This window comes from Acomys russatus, chromosome 19 (assembly GCF_903995435.1).
Source record: "Acomys russatus chromosome 19, mAcoRus1.1, whole genome shotgun sequence".
Taxonomy (NCBI): domain Eukaryota; kingdom Metazoa; phylum Chordata; class Mammalia; order Rodentia; family Muridae; genus Acomys; species Acomys russatus.
The window spans coordinates 19993595-20009966 of NC_067155.1; the positions used below are offsets into that span (position 1 = coordinate 19993595).

Consider the following 16372-nt stretch of genomic DNA (forward strand, 5'->3'; position numbering starts at 1 on the left):
TCCCAGTCCAGGGGCACTTAATGGCCAGTATGTGGCATAGGACCCTTCTGCCACAGCAACTGGTGTTGTTTCAGATGGCATCTGTAAGGACCTTGTGGAGACGCACTCTCCACTAACCAGTGCTGGGCATGACTGTGAAAACAGAATGGGGTTATGAACCTAAGATTCCAAAATGGGCTCCTTAGATGACAGAATCTACACAGTGGAGATCAGTACATTTAAAAAAAAAAAAAAAAAAGGCCAGGCGGTAGTGGCGCACGCCTTTAATTTGGGAGGCAGAGGCAGGGGGATCGCTGTGAGTTCAAGGCCAGCCTGGTCTACAAAATGAGTCCAGGACAGCCAGGGCTACACAGAAAGACCCTGTCTCGGGGAAAAAAAAAAAAAAAAAAAAAAGATCAGGACATCCTGTTGACACCAAGGGGCTGATTTGAAGAGGATCTAAAACTCTCTTCCTATCTCCAGGAGAGGAGGCTTGCCATGGCTTCCCACTCACTCCAGAAGTGGTAGAGACCACTGTCTCTCCTACTCCATTTTTTTTGTTGTTGTTGTTGTTGTTGTTTTTTTTCGAGACAGGGTCCCTCTGTGTAGCCTTGGCCATCCTGGACTCACTTTGTAGACCAGGCTGGCCTCAAACTCACAGCGATCCGACTGCCTCTGCCTCCCTAGTGCTGGGATTAAAGGCGTGCGCCACCACGCCCGGCTGTCACGCACTTAAAAAAAAAAAAAGATTTATTTATTTATTACATAGTGTTCTGCCTGCATGTACACCTGCAGGCCAGAAGAGGGCGTCAGATCTCATTGTGGATGGTTGTGAGCCACCCGGTGGTTGCTGGGAATTGAACTCAGGACCTCTGGAAGAGCAGTCAGTGCTCTTAACCTCTGAGCCATCTTTCCAGCCCCTGTTTGTTTGTCTTTTTAACACCCTCCCCTGAGCGCCCCCCCCCCTTTTTTTGGCTCATGATTTCAAAGGTTTCCTGACACTGTTGCTGGGCTGCTGTGATCACTTGGGGCTTGCACTGCCTAGCTGGTGAGGCAGAGCACCAAGTAGGCTGCTTGCTTCACAGAGGCCACGAAACAGAAAGGCAGATAGGAAGCGAACAGGGACAACATAGATGGGTAATGGTCCTTACTCTTGATCGGTCGGATTAACAATAAGGTTTCCAGTACCAGCAAAATTAGCACCACTGTCTGGGACCTAAATGTGTGAACTGTAAGGGATGCTTGCATTCAAAGCACACCACTTTATTTGTGTACTGGATGTGTGAAGGGTGAGTAATTCGGTTTTTTTAGTTCATTTTACTTCCTGGGGACATGTAAATTATATAAATAGCACACACACACACACACACACACACACACACACACACTTTTTATTCTATGTTCTTTGGCTTGCATATATGTCTATGCAGCACATGTCTGCTGCCCTGCGTCTGGTGCCCATAGAAGCCAGAAGAGGTCACCAAATCCTCTGGGAACTGGAATTGCAGATGGTTGTGAGCTGCCCCGTGGGTGCCAGGAATCAATCCCAGGTCCTCTGGAAGGGCAGCCGGTGCTCAGAACTGAGCCATGTCTCTCCGGGCTCCATTTCATGTATTTGCTGTGTACTTCTGGAAAACTCCTTGGACCACAGTTCACAGGGCCGGTGCCCGAGTTCTGTGGGTGACATCATAGTACCCGGGAAGGTTCCGAAGGTCCTTCAGGAGTCTCAGCCATGCTGGGCACTCTGTGGCTGGTTAGCCTTTCTTTTCCCATGCTGTGGGCCCAGAAACTAATCAGCTGTCCCTATAAGAATGTGTGCCAGTTTGCCCTGCTCTCAGGCAATGACGTGATCCTGCAGTGTAACCACCCCAAAGGACTGTGGTATTTTTCTTCCTCTTCGGAGGACAAACGGTCCCTCCTCAACACAATGCCGAGCGTGAAAATACTGCCCGGTAGCAACCTGCAGCTGCTCAACCCGCAGCCCTCCCAGACAGGGCTCTACCGCTGCCTGGATGATCACCAGACTCGCGTGGTGGAATATGAAATTGACTTTCAGAATATAGCCCAGCTGCACATCACACACCAAGACCTGGGCCAGCAGCCCATGGAAAACGAGACCATGAACCTAGGAGGCAAGGTACTCGTTTTTACCCGCTGGGATCCTTGGCAAGATTGTAACCGCTGCGAAAAGCCCGGCGAGCGCAAACGCCTAGGCTACTGCTACGTGGAGGAGCCCCTGGAAAAACCCATGCCCTGCGGGCTTTACCTGAGAGAGGAGAAGGTGGCCCATGCTCGCCTGCGGCCTGAACTCCAGGTGCAAGCCTGCCAGGTGCCCTGCGACACCGCCACAGAGACCAACCAGCCGTACTTCGTTTTTGACACTCTTCAGCTGGACAAATCCGACAACTATGTGTGGCTCAGCTGTCCTTTGGCTTCCATCTACAGGTAACGGGAGCGGGGCTACCAGGCCTTCTTTTAGCTGTTTCTTTTTTCTTTCTTTCTTTCTCTTTTTCTTTTTGGTTTTTCGAGACAGGGTTTCTCTGTGTAGCCCTGGCTGTCCTGGACTCGCTTTGTAGACCAAGCTGGCCTCAAATTCACAGCGATCCCCCTGCCTCTGCCTCCCGAGTGCTGGGATTAAAGGCGTGAGCCACCACTGCCCAGCTTTTTGGCTGTTTCTTTAGGCCTTTTATGCAGGCCTGGTCTCCTGGGTTATCTGCTGCTGGGGTGAGGGTTAGGGTTAGGGTTAGGGGGCCCAGTAGACAATTAAGCTCTTCCATCAAACCTGGAAACCTTCATCGTCAGTGAGAGCCTAGAGGGATCGTTCCTTGGTTTGCTTAGATACTTCCCCACCAGAAATATCCTCTCAACGGGATCTGGGCAGGTGATGCTGAGAAAGGTGGTAACTGAAAGAGACCTATTGCGTGCCCGCATAGGCTCAGGCCCAGGCTTTGCCAATGTAAACATGGATGTGAGTCCTGCTGGCTGAACCCTCTGCACGCTGTTGTCCTTCTGTCCCTGCACCAAAGCCGTGGTGCCTTAGACCTTTTTCTGGCTTTTCTTTCTTTCTTTTTTTCGGGGGGGGGGGGGGGAGTTGAGAGTTTCTCTGTATAGCCTTGGCTGTCCTAGACTTGCTTTGTAGACTAGGCTGGCCTCGAACTCACAGCGATCCCCCTGCCTCTGCCTCCCAAGTGCTGGGATTAAAGGTGTGCGCCATTGAAAAAGTGTGTTTTCTGATGGTCCCGACACACGCTGTTTCCCTACATGGTTTCTCTACATGGTTTCTTTATAATGAAAACTGTTGTGGCCCTTTTACTGCTAGAGTTGAAAGGTCTCTCTCCACTCTCCTGGGTCATGGTCTGTTGCTGCTCTTGTTCTTTCCTAATGGACATGTGCTCTGTGGCTTGCTTTTTCCTCTTATTTTCTTCATCCTGGCAATTTGAATGAGAAATCCCTTCTAACAACCCAGTGGGTGTTTGAACCCTTGGTCCCCCAGGGGGTGGTACTGTTTTGACAAGTTACAGGAGGGAGAGGCAGTCCTGCTGGAGGAAGTGTATGGGGGGAGGTTGGGGGGAAGGTATGGGAGGGAGGGGAGTGGGGGAGGTGGCTAGGGGGGCAGAGGGTTTGGAGGGGGTGGGCGTCCTTAGAGTTTAAGGGCCACAGCCTCTGTTCCTTATCTGTTCTGGAATAGGGTTGAAAGTCTGATCTCTCAGCTTCTCGCTCCCACTGCCTTGCCTGCTGCTTGCTTCTGTGCCTCCTGTCCTTGGGAGATTGGTAGCCTCCTTGGGACCACGAGCCCCAAACCCTTCCTCATTCTGTAAGTCACTTCCTGGCACACTGCCTCATCACAGCAGCAGAAAAGTATGGATGCAGTTTGGTTCTAGGGGCCAAGTCTCAAGGGACTGGCAGGCTAAAGTGTGGCAAGCGCAGCTCTAGCAGCCTTGCCCTTCTCCGCGGTTGCCCCTGCCCTACTAAAAGCCATTAGATTACACCCCTCAGGCCAGTTACCAAGGTCTCTTCCCTTACTCGGCCACTTCCTCCTCCTGAGGCTGACCACCAAGGTCCAGGTATCCAAGCATCTAAGCGCAGCAATTTCGGCTCACCTAATTAGGATACCAAGTAAAAATTAAACACCTCATCCTAACGCAGGGGTTCCCCTTTTAGTTTTTATTCACTTTACATCCTGATCACGGCCCACCCCCCTCCTCCCTCCCAAGTCCCCCCTCACATACCCATTGCCCCAATTCCCCCCTGTCCTCCCCAGAGAAGGGGGAGGTCCCTCCACGGGTACCAACCCACTCTGGCACATCAAGCAGCTGCAGGTCTGGGCACGTCCTCTCCCACGGAGGCCAGACAAGGCTGCCCAGTTAGGCGAATTGGATCCAAAGGCAGGGGTCAGAGTCAGAGGGGGCCCCGCTCCCATTGCTGGGGGGATCCACATGAAGACCAAGCTGTGCTCTTAGGTTGGTGGTTCAGTCTCTGTGAGGCCCCATGGGCCCATGCTAGTTTGCTCCGTAGGTCTTCTGACATCCTTGGCCCCTCTGGCTCGCTCAGTCAGTCACCCAGTTCGTCCATATGACTTCCTGGCTCTGTCTAATGTTAGGCTGTGGGTCTCTGTGTCTGTTCCCATCAGCTGCCGGCTGAAGCCTGCCAGAGGAGTTATGCCAGGCTCCTGTCTGCAGGCACAGCAGAGTAACATTAACAGTGTCAGGGGTTGGCTCGTCCCGTGGGATGGGCCTCGTAGGGCCAGTCTTTGGTTGGCCGTTCCCTCAATCTTTGCTCCATCTTTGTCTCTGCACATCTTTCCTTTTTTCTTTCTTTCTTTCTTTTTTTTTTTTTTTAAAGATTTATTTATTTATTATTAGGTATACAGTGTTCTGCCTGCATGTACACCTGCAGGCCAAAAGAAGGCATTAGATCATATTACAGATGGTTGTGAACCACCATGTGGTTGCTGGGAATGGAACTCAGGACCTTTGGAAGAGCAGGACCTTTTTTCGAGACAGGGTTTCTCTGTGTAGCCTCGGCTGTCTTGGAGTCGCTTTGTAGACCAGGCTGGCCTCGAACTCACAGCGATCCACCTGCCTCTGCTTCCTGAGGGCTGGGATTAAAGGTGTGCGCCACCACCGCCCCGGCTTAGCTCTTGGTATTTTGAGACAGGGATTCATTATGTGGCCAGTCTTGCCTTGAATGCAGGATATTCCTGCTCCTGCTTCCTAATTTTTTTTCCCTGGCTCCTAATTATTGATGTTATAAGCACATATTTCTAGTTGCATTCACTATCTTTTTATGTCTGTAAGAAGCAGTACTAATGTCTCCTCATAAATTATTTTAAATTAATCCCAGCACTTGGGATGCAGAGCCAAGTGTATCTCTGTGACCTTGAGGGCAGCCTGGTCTACACAGAGAGTTCTAGGTCAGCTAGGGCTACACAGTGAGACCCTGTCTCAAAAACCAAAACAAGATCTTCAAGATGGCTCTTGGGCAAAAGCGCTTAGCATAAATTCCAATGACCTAGGGCTGGAGAGACGGCTCAGTAGTTAAGAGCGTCACCTGCTCTTCCAGAGGTCCTGAGTTCAATTCCCAGCAACCACATGGTGGCTCACAACCATCTATAGTGAGATCTGGCGCCCTCTTCTGGCCTGCAGGTGTACATTCAGGCAGAGCTCTGTATACATAATAATAAATAAATCTTTAAAAAAAATCCCGATGACCTCAGTTTGGCCCCCAGACCAAACATAGTGGAGAAAGAAATGAGTTCGACACGCACAAATGACCTCTGATCTTTGCACAGGCACCATGCTACATGCATGATTGTAGTGATACACATGCCTGTGCAGGCGCACACACTGTTGTGTAAGTTTCCTGCCAGAGGGAAGCATTTGGTCCTGCAGGGACGCTCCTGAAGCAGGAAGGTAAACAGGGAGTTCCTGAAGCTGACCAGGTTCAGCTAGGCCCCCTTCCTGCCAGAATACCCAATAAAAGCTGCGAAGAAGACTTTTGAGACCAGACCAGCTGCCTGGAAGATGCAGAAAGGAGCTGAGGAGCTTAGAAGAGGGTTAGAACGACCTGGGTCCCTGGACCGGATACCCTCCAACGTGCTGAGCTGCCTGCGGGCTGTGTAGTGAGCTCCCAGCTCCCAGCTTTGTGAGCGGTCACCCACGCTGGGTTGGGCGTTGGCAATGTGGGTGTCTTTGAGTCATTTCTGCTCCTGTAAGTGACCCCAATAAAACCCATTGGTTCACCAAGTTGGACTTTGGTGTGTCCAGGTGTGTGTGTAACAACAGTAAAACCCAAATTAAACAAATGAAAAAACCAGGTAGCTTTAAACAGAAATCTCCATAAAAGCATGGTTCTAATATGTCGGACATAAGAATGGACAGCCAGAGGACGCTTTCTTTAGGACCAGTCAGTCCACATTCATTATTCTAGCAGCTTTCTAAAATGTAACTTCCATGACTGGACAGGGATGGTAATGTGTGACCTTGTGTGTTGTGATTTATTGGAGTGATGGCTGATAACCTGATATTCACCAGACATCTGTACAGTAGATGGATCATAGAAAATCATGCCTGAATCACCGCAAGGTTCCCGAGAAGGTGTTTAGGAAAGGATTTGGGGTGGAAGATACTGTGAACAGCATTTATTTATTTATTTATTTAAGATCAGTTGAATTTTGCAGATATTTTGGGGGAAGAGTGAGACCAATCTTATGTAAAGGTCCTGAAACAGAAATGCCTCTGCTTTGCTGGAATCTTCTGGAAAACAGGACAGACCTCAACATGAATGGGGTGGCCAGAGAAATACGGGAGATCAGAACAGTAACCAGCAAAGATTCGGTCACTGCCCTAACCCCAGCGCTAGGAAGTGTGACAGGGGACCAGAGAGGTGACTCAGTGGTTAAGATGTTTGGTGAACAGGAAGATATGGCTGCCTTCTCCAGAGGAACCAGGTTCAGTCCCTTAGCACCTACATGGAGGCTCACAACTGTCTGTAACTCCAGTTCCAGGGGATCCAACATCTCTTCTGCTCTCCAGGATCCTGTACGCACACACACACACACACACACACACACACACACACACACACACACTCACACGCACACTATAACAGTAGACTGTGGTGGCATGTAGCTTTTAATCTATTTATTTTGCCTATATGTACACCTGCAGGCCATAAGAGGGCATCAAATCACATTGTAGATGGTTGTGAGCCACCATGTGGTTGCTAGGAATTGAACTCAGGACCTCTGGAAGATCAGGATAGTGTTCTTAACTTCTGGGCCATCTCTCCAGCCCCGGCACATAGATTTTGTTAAGACTGAAACCTCAGCCAGGTGGTGGTGGCACACGCCTTTAATTCCAGCACTTCGGAAGCAGAGGCAGGTGGATCACTGTGAGTTCGAGACCAGCCTGGTCTACAAAACGAGTCCAGGACAGCAAAGGCTACACAGAGAAACCCAGTCTAAAAAAAAAAAAAAAAAAAAAAAGACTGAGACCTCCAGAGAGATCTCTAGTCTGTAAAGATTTTTTTATTTATTATGTATAAAGTGCTCTGCCTGCTTATACACCCACAGGCCAGAAGGCGGCGTCAGATCACATTATAGATGGTTGTGAGCCACCATGTGGTTCCCGGGGATTGAACTCAGGACCTCTGGAAGAGCAGTCAGTGCTCTTAATCGCTGAGCCGTCTCTCCAGCCCCCCGCACCCCCCCCCATGTCCATGGAAACACACAGGAATTAGCTCTTTTGAGTTGCAGACCTTGAAGAGTAGAAGCATGAGTTTTTTTTTTAATAGGTTTTAGACGAAGAAATAAGTTTTACAGTATGTGATTGGTTGGCATTTGGGCAGAAAAGCTGCAAGCAGGGAGTTACAAGCTTTGGCGTTTCACGGGTGGGTAATGGGTGGAGGGGCAAGTTGGCCCATGGAAAAGACTGGTTGAGGCAGTCACAGGGGTGTTAGGAACTTTGGCCTGGTTTCCCTTCATTTGTTGTTATGTGCTAAATCATTTGTTAGTCAGCTTGACTAGGAGAGAGTATGTTTCGACTTTTTCAAGGTGAGCTGGCTGTGTTGATAAACAGCGTGTTTCTTTAACTCTTGGGACACTCTGCCCTGGCAGGCAGCTCCTCTCAGAATTGTTTTACTGTCAGAGAAGGGAAGTGTTAAAGTAGTCTGCAGCAGAGGAGATTTACAGACTTTGGCCTTAATGGTGGTCCTTAAGGGAGGTGTGGTGCCTTTATTTCCTTTACTTCAATCCCATTAACAGGAAGCAAGGCAGGTGGGTCTCTATGACACAGTGAATCCGCATCTGCGACCGTGTCTACACGTGCAGGAATAGTTTGCTGGGTGTTCACACCTATGACACCAGCGCCCAGGCATGAAACTCACACCACTTGGGAAAGTGGGTAGCAGAGAAAGGCTCTGACTAGACAAATCACATCTCTACTTGTCACAAAGGGAGGTGACAGCCTCATGGCCTCTCGGTTCACCTCGCTGCTCAAGCTTTTGAGTTCATGAGTGACCTCACAATGTCCAGGCTGGTGGCCAGTGCACAGCCACCCTCCGACTCCACCATGGTCACCATCTTGTGGCTACTGCTCGGCCTAGTTCTCCCAGGGTCGGGGTTCCACATTCGTGTCAGCTGTCCCCAGGCCAAGGAATGTCAGCTGGCCCTCCTCTCCCAAAGCGATGCTCTCTTGGAATGCAGAATCTCCACAGCTCACTGGTCCTTTTCTGGGCTGAACAAAGACGGTAACCCTGTCACCCTGTCCAGCCTTCACAATGTAGGACAGGACGCGGACGGTGGGCTCCTCATCCAAGACCCGTCACCCTTTAACACAGGCCTCTACCGATGCCACGACGAGAATGGGACCCGGGCGGCCAGTTACAGGATTGATTTCCAGGACGTCACCAGGCTGCATGCCACACATATAAACCTGGGCCAACAGCCCCTAAAGAACGAGACACTGAACTTGGGCCTCAGAGAGACAGTGTATACCCAGTGGGAGCCTTGGCAGAAATGCAGCAACTGTGAGAGGCCGAGTGAGCGTAAACGCCTCGGTTACTGCTATATTAAGGAGCCCCTGGAAGAGCCTGTACCCTGTGGACTCTACCTGGGAGAGACGAAGACGATTTACAACCGAGTAAGGCCTGAGATGCAGGTGGAGCTCTGCTATGTCCCGTGCCGAGGCTACCTGACTGGTGGCGACTACGTCATCTTTGATAACTTCAGGTTCATGTCAGAGTCCGCATGGCTCACTTGTCCCTCTGCATCCATCTACAGGTGATGCGACCTTTTCAGCGGCTCTGCCCTGGTCCCTTGTCCCAGGGTTCTTCATGCAGAATCTGTGCCGGGCTGGTAGGGTCGTCTTGGTAGGTCAGTCCGTAGGTAGTCATCAGGAGTCAGTAACAGGCATGGGAGGAAGCCAGGGATGTTGAGACACCTCCTCTGAAACACACAGCAGGAATATGTGTCCAAAAGTATAATGATTGTATGGGAGGAGGGTGGTTTGTTTGTTGCCTCCTTAAGAGTCACACACTCAGCCGGGCGGTGGTGGCGCACGCCTTTAACCCCAGCACTCGGGATGCAGAGGCAGGCCGATCGCTGTGAGTTCGAGGCCAGCCTGGTCTACAAAGCGAGTCCAGGACAGCCAGGGCTACACAGAGAGACCCTGTCTTGAAAAACAAAAAGACAAACAACAAAACAAAACAAAAAAGAGTCACACTCATTAATTTCCCTATTTATTGTTTGAAATGATGATTCTTGAAAGATTCAGGGAACTGTGCTGCTCAACGGCAAGATGGCTTTCTAAATAGATGAGTGAATTTGGCGTCACTCATGGTACGTGTATGAGCAAGGGAAGAGCAAGCTTCCAAGCTTCCGGTCAAGGCTTTCTGTTGCAATACTGAGGTCTTCTGGTTAAGTTGTGTTTCTCTTCTTAACCCTGGTGCTTTAAATACCCACCCCCAGCTTGTAAGATTCACATAGAGGGGGCTGGAGAGGTGGCTCAGAGGTTAAGAGCACTGACTGCTCTTCCAGAGGTCCTGAGTTCAATTCCCAGCAACCACATGGTGGCTCACAACCATCTATAGTGAGATCTGGCGCCCTCTTCTGGCCTGCAGGTGTACATGCAGACAGGCCATCGTATATATAATTATAAATCTTAAAAAAAAAAAAAAAAAAAAAGATTCACATAGAGGAATCTTACAGGATCTCTGTCGAAAGTGTTTTCAACGGAGCGTTACTTAGGAGACAGTCTGCGGTTGTGTGTACCGTCACTTAGGCGCGAGGAGCAAAGATTGTGATTGTGAATATTTGGAAAACAGTGTGTATCTTAAGTTTGCTACTGTTTCTTGTTGTTTTTAACTGTATGCATGCGTCTGTGGGCGAGCATACGTGAGTGGAGGGGTCGGAGGGGTCAATGGTGTCAGACTCTCTGGAGCTGGAGTTAGACAACTGTGAGACCTGACATGGGAACCAAACACGGTGGGTCCTCCGCAAGAGCAGAAGCGTTCCTAATTATGGCATTATCTCCGGTCCCCAAAGTGGATGTTTTATTTCATTTATTTTTGTTTAGTTGGTTAGTTTGGTTTCTTTCTTTCTTTTCTTTTTTTGGCTTTTTAAGACAGGGTTTCTTTGTGTAGCCTTGACTATCCTGGACTCGCTTTATAGACTCGCCCAGTTGGTTTGTTTTCTTTTTGAGACAGGGTCTTACTGCATAGCCCTGACTGGCCTGGAACTGGATATATAGACCAGGCCAGCCTCAGCCTCCTAGAGCTCCTCCTACCCTGCCTCAGGAGCGCTGGAGCTAATTGTATGCACCGTCACATTGTTTAAGACTAATTGTTTAAATGTATTATTTATTGGCAGCTGTTTCCCCTCTTCTCCTTCCAGTCCCTCTCCCTGACCTCTCCCCCCTACCCTCCCATTCCTCCTCTGACATTTAAAATTTTTTAAATGGCCAAAACTGGGGATGGGAAGATAATTTAAGAGCCAGGACATGCCGGGCGGTGGTGGCGCACGCCTTTAATCCCAGCACTTGGGAGGCAGAGGCAGGCGGATCACTGTGAGTTCGAGGCCAGCCTGGTGTACAAAGTGAGTCCAGGACAGCCAAGGCTACACAGAGAAACCTTATCTCAAAAAAAAAAAAAAAAAAAAAAAAAAAAAAAAAAAACCAAAAAAGGAAGCAAGAATGGATATTACCGCAATACAACAAACTGTCAGGTCACGGTGATTTTTCCAGTAGGCTATTATCTTTTTTTTTTTTTTTTAAAGACTTTACTTTTATCTTATGTGTATGAGTGTTTTACCAGCATGTATGTAAGTGGATCGTGTATGTGCCTACTGCCTGAAAAAGCCAGAAAGGTCATTGGATCTCTTAGACCTGGAGTTACAGATGCTTGTGAGCTACCATGTGGGTGGTGGGGACCAAACCCAGGTCCTCTGGAAGAGCAGCCAGTGCTTTTAAGTGCTGAGGCATCTCTCCAACCTCATCGAAACCATAGTTAGATAAGGTCTGAAAGTCCTCTTGAGTCCAAGATGTGCACGAGGTGGTCTACTTTGGCCACGACCTTTTAAATTATCCACTTACAATGCATTTCTCAGGGTATAGATCAGAGGGCTGCGTGAGGAGTCACTGCAGCAGGGGGAAGAAAAGTCCCTTGTGATTCTCTGTGAACTTGTGTTGACACTGAGTGTAGACAAGACATTATACGGCCCTAAAGAATAAAGCCACAGCAATGAGGTGAGACCCCCAAGTCCCTGTGCCTTCCTTCGGTGGGTCTTCGCAGCACACGCTTAACAATGCACGCATAGCCAGGCGGTGGTGGTGCACGCCTTTAATCCCAGCACTCAGGAGGCAGAGGCAGGCGGATTGCTGTGAGTTCAAGGCCAGCCTGGTCTACAAAAGCAAGTCCAGGACAGCCAAGGTTACACAGAGAAACTCTGTCTCGAAGAAGAAAAAGAAGAAGAAAAAAAAAAACTCCAAAAAACAAAGCACGCATAAGAGGCCAAAACAAGTCTCAGGGGTATGACCCCATCGAAGAAGTAACCCTTGTGTCCACATAAGCAATTTCAGGCGTCTCCCACACAAGTTCATGCACCCCGGGATGGCTACCGAGAGGCACTGGGAAGATCAAGGTGGTCTGGACTGTAGACTCCACAAGACTAGCGGCCTGAGCCATGGCAGCCAGCTGCCGAGGTGACCCCATAATGCCGAGGTTAGGAAAGAGCATCGAAATGGTGGCAGTGTCAGCAAGAGACTGTGGCGCTCGGCTCTAACACCACATAAGGCTGGGTCTCGCAGAAGCGGGCCTAGCTTTCTTCTCTGGGCTCTTGGGATTCCAGGGCATCTGCTAGAAGGTGCTGGGAGCGAAGCGGAGGTCCAGGAAGGGAGGGACTGCAGGGTCACGAAGGCATGGGTGTCTGGGGCTTGGGGCTGGAAAATGTAGTCGCTGTGTTCTGTGTCAGTGTCAAGACCGTAGATGAGTCATGTCCAGCTAGGACAGAGGACAGGGGAGCCCGTAAGATAAAAACCTTCAGGGCTGCTAATAGCGATCCTCTTCGTAGTTGTTTGTTTGTTTGTTGTTTGTTGACTTCAGCTTGCAGGTCGTAAGTGTTGCGGTTAGTTTAAAGGTCAGGTCTAATAATGTTTATTATTAGCTTTATAATTATTACAGCAGTGTTATCTAGCCCTGCTATCAGAATCAATAAAAGACACAGACACCTGGTAGGGTTTTTTGTTTTGTTTTGTTTGGTTTTTGTTTTTTTGTTTTTGTTTTTCGAGACAGGGTCTCTCTGTGTAGCCCTGGACTTGCTTTATAGACCAGGCTGTCCTTGCGCTTACAGCCATCCTCCTGCCTCTGCCTCCCGAGTGCTGAGATTTTAGAATAGCCTTATTTCATCTGAGGCATGGCAAATATTACCTCCTGAACTATCTTTACCCCCCGGCCCATATATGGTCTAATCATTTCTATGTGGGCTACCTCCTGTCCAGAATTCCATAAACACCAGTTTATTTTCTCATCTGGGCCGCTGTCCTCCATCCACACTGATCTGGCCATGTGCTCCTCTCCACGCTAACCTGAGGCTCTCTCGTTCCTTAGTCCTCTGATACCTGTCTCCTTCTCCTCCCATGATCCTTCTGACTCCAAAGCCCCTGAATATTCCTCAGGCCTTGCCCAGGTATCAGCTTTTGATCGGTCAAACAGTGTAGAGGAATGTTAACTCAGAACCTCGCTCTTCTCTTGTCTCAGGCAAGAGATCACATCCAAGGGCCTTCTAGGTCAGTGTGATCTGGCTGGAATACAAACACGCCTTTTAATCCTGGAGACAGAGGCAAACAGATCTGAGTTCAAGGCCAGCCTGGTATAGAGCAAATGATCAGGTAAAGAAAAGCTTAGGTCCAGGCATGCCTTTAGTCCCAAAGAAGGTAAAGTTAGTTTGTAGATGGAAACATCCACGTTTGAAAGTGATGTCTAATTGAGTGGCAGAAAAGGTGATGAATCAGAGAAAAACTGACAGAATAGAATACTCCCAACTCGGTCGCAAGAGGAAAGGGTAGCTCTTTAAGAGGCAGTTTTTCAGAGAGAGGAGGGAGTTTTACCAGGACAGCAATAGAGAGGCGGGTTGCAGAGAGAGAACTCAGGTAAAGATGGAATGAGCCAGAAAATGAGAAGGAGCCAGAAGATTAGAGCAGACTGCTGAGTTAGTTTGAGGCCAAGCAGAGCAATTCTCGGTCAGGAGAGAAGCCAAATTAAATAAGTCATCTGGGAGAAGAGTTTGAGCCAGAACAGCTGAGTTGAACCAGCCAGCCCAGAGCTCAGAAAGAACAAGTCATGGTGAGCTCACTAAGCAGTAAGTCTCAGAAGCTGAAAACATTCTAGGCCTAGATTAGATTGTACGGGGGTCTAGAAACTTCCAGGACTAGGCCTAAGTTAGCAGAAGGAGGCAGTCTGCCAGACAACCATTGAAACAGGAGAATAAAATCACTTTTACGAAACAGGAATAATTTCTTAGGCAAGGTTTACATAACAAGGATAGGTGTGTGTGAGAATGTGTTCGTCTGGGAGCAGCCAGCAATTACCACAGGGATACATAGCACCAGACATCGTAGCCTATAATAGGCGCTCTCTCTCTCTCTCTCTCTCTCTCTCTCTCTCTCTCTCTCTCTCTCTCTCTCCCACATATATATGGCAGATCAGACCAGATTAAGAGCAGGTTTATTGGACACTGCTCCAGGGCATCCCAAAGGAAAGAGCTAAGGAGGTTTCTCGCTCAGGCTAGGGCAGAGAAGTTTTTATAGATCGTAGGTGAGAGGTGATGACGTGTCAGCCAGGAGCCGGGTTTGTGCCCTAGTATGGTCAAGAGCTGAGCACTTAGGTGGGGATTTGGGTGGCTAGCAGCATCAGGGAAGGCGTTTGTGATAGCTGAAAGCATGCGGAACTGGGCTCTTAGCCTCTTTCCTTTGTTAAGAGGCTTTCTGACCGGTGCGCCAGGTGTGGGGACTGGGTGGGGGGGAGAAGGAAGGCACATGGGGTTTCCCAGCTTGTGCAGGGGTGAGTGGCGGGCTCCAGGTGAACACCTGTCATCAAGGGAAGTCAGGGCAGGAACTGTGGAGGAATGCTTCTTGCTGGCTCACAGCTTCCTGCTTAGTTAGCTTTCTTAAGTCAAGCTGGGACCACATACCTAGGAAATAGTGCCACCCACAGTGGGCTGGGCCCTCCTACAGCAGTCTGCAGTCCAGAATCATGACAGTCCCCTGCAGAAGTATCTACAGGCCAGTCTGATCTGGACAGCCCTTCTCATAGCTGTCCATAAGCTGAGCCAAATGGACAGCTAAAGCTAACTAGGGTAGGATTGATTATCCATTTTAGCCTTGAGATTTTTGAACTATGCTTGAATTGAATAGGCCATAGACAGCAGGGACTATGGCTCAGCACATGAGGAAGTCACGGAGACCATATCCTGTCTCCAACCTGGTTCTTGGCCTACCCTCCTCCAAAAATGGAGTTGGCAGAGAGGGAATAAGACAAACCCTAGGACCTTTAAGCCGGGCGGTGGTGGCGCACGCCTTAATCCCAGCACTCGGGAGGCAGAGGCTGTGAGTTCGAGGCCAGCCTGGTCTACAAAGCGAGTCCAGGACAGCCAGGGCCACACAGAGAAACCCTGTCTCAGAAAAAACTCAACCAAACAAAAAAGACAAATCCTAAGACCTTTATTGTCAGTCTTTAAAGGACAAAACAATGTGACGATCTGTTCCATGGAGATTTGAACTCTTGGTAGCAGCGGAGGCTGAGGCAGGGAGAAGTCTCTGCAGCCACTGCCAGAGTCGGGGAGTGAGCTTCCTGCCTCAGGTGCAGGGAGCCTCCCAGGAGTCTTGGGACAATTTTGAGACAATTTCTTCCCCTCTTTTCTTTGGTTGATTCCTGTAGTCATTCTGTCTGTAAAATTACAGGGAGTCTGCTTTTATAGAGGTGCCAGGGCCCAGCCGGGTCCTGATTGGCTTGAGTGTGCATGTGCAAATGAGTGAAAACAGGCCCAATCAGGATACAGTTGTCGAAGCTGGTTGGAGAAGGAAGAACTATGAAAGTCAGGTCGGCCCTAGGCGTCTCCAGAGGTGGGGAAAACTGTCCAGGTTGCAGTGGTGACGCCCAGGCTGCCTGCTCTGGCCTCCGGCTGTCAATTATGTTAGGGAGGGGAGTCTCACCACAGAGGTGACTTTTTTTTTTCTTCTTTCTTTTGTCTCTGCTGCTGGTGCACTAACTATCGGCAATCAGCGCTCTAATGGCTCCTTCGCCCTCAGGGCTTGAACTTAACCTTCTTGTCTGAAAGCTCCATACTGGGGCCATACCTACCCATAACACGCCTGCTGGACAAGCCTTGAGGGCCTGAGATCAGACCCTCAACACCCACTAGGCAGGACGGCTTACGTCTGGGGGGTTAGCCAGCCTAGCGGAACTGAGAGGGCCCCTATCTCAAGAAATAGAGGCCGAGGAACTGGAGAAATGGCTCAGCGGCAAAGAGTGCTTACTGTTCCCACAGACCTGAGCTGATTCTCAGCAGCCGTGTCTGGTGGCTGACAACTGCCTGTAGCTCCGGCTCCAGAAGAGTCTGCTCCTCATGCGCCTGCGGTCGGCATGCACATACACCGTCATGCACACACGGTGCTCACCCCCATGGCTACTCAATGTCTGTAACTCCGGTTCTAGAAGATCCAACGGCCTCTTCTGGCATCCGAAGAAACCGGCCGCACGTGTGGGGCATGCACATAGATGGAGGCAGAACACTCATGAAAAACATAAATGAATAAGTAAAGCCTCACATAAAGGTAGGCAGTGGTTGGGGAAGATACCACGCATGGACACCCGGCTTCACACATGTGTCTGCATATGGATA

The 16372-nt window shown here is 49.6% G+C and overlaps 1 protein-coding gene across 2 annotated transcripts in view; it reads left to right on the forward strand.

The window, feature by feature from the left end:
• Nucleotides 1-1711: 1711 nt before the first annotated feature.
• Nucleotides 1712-16372, forward strand: part of Fam187b (family with sequence similarity 187 member B) — an 18422-nt gene continuing 3761 nt past the window's right edge. Inside the window, exon 1 of one of the 2 annotated variants that reach the window (XM_051162722.1) lies at nucleotides 1712-2424. In XM_051162722.1, coding sequence (XP_051018679.1) covers nucleotides 1712-2424 — 713 coding nt within the window. Of the gene's footprint in view, nucleotides 2425-8549; nucleotides 9260-16372 lie in introns of those variants that run through there. The other variant, XM_051162723.1, reaches the window with a different exon arrangement.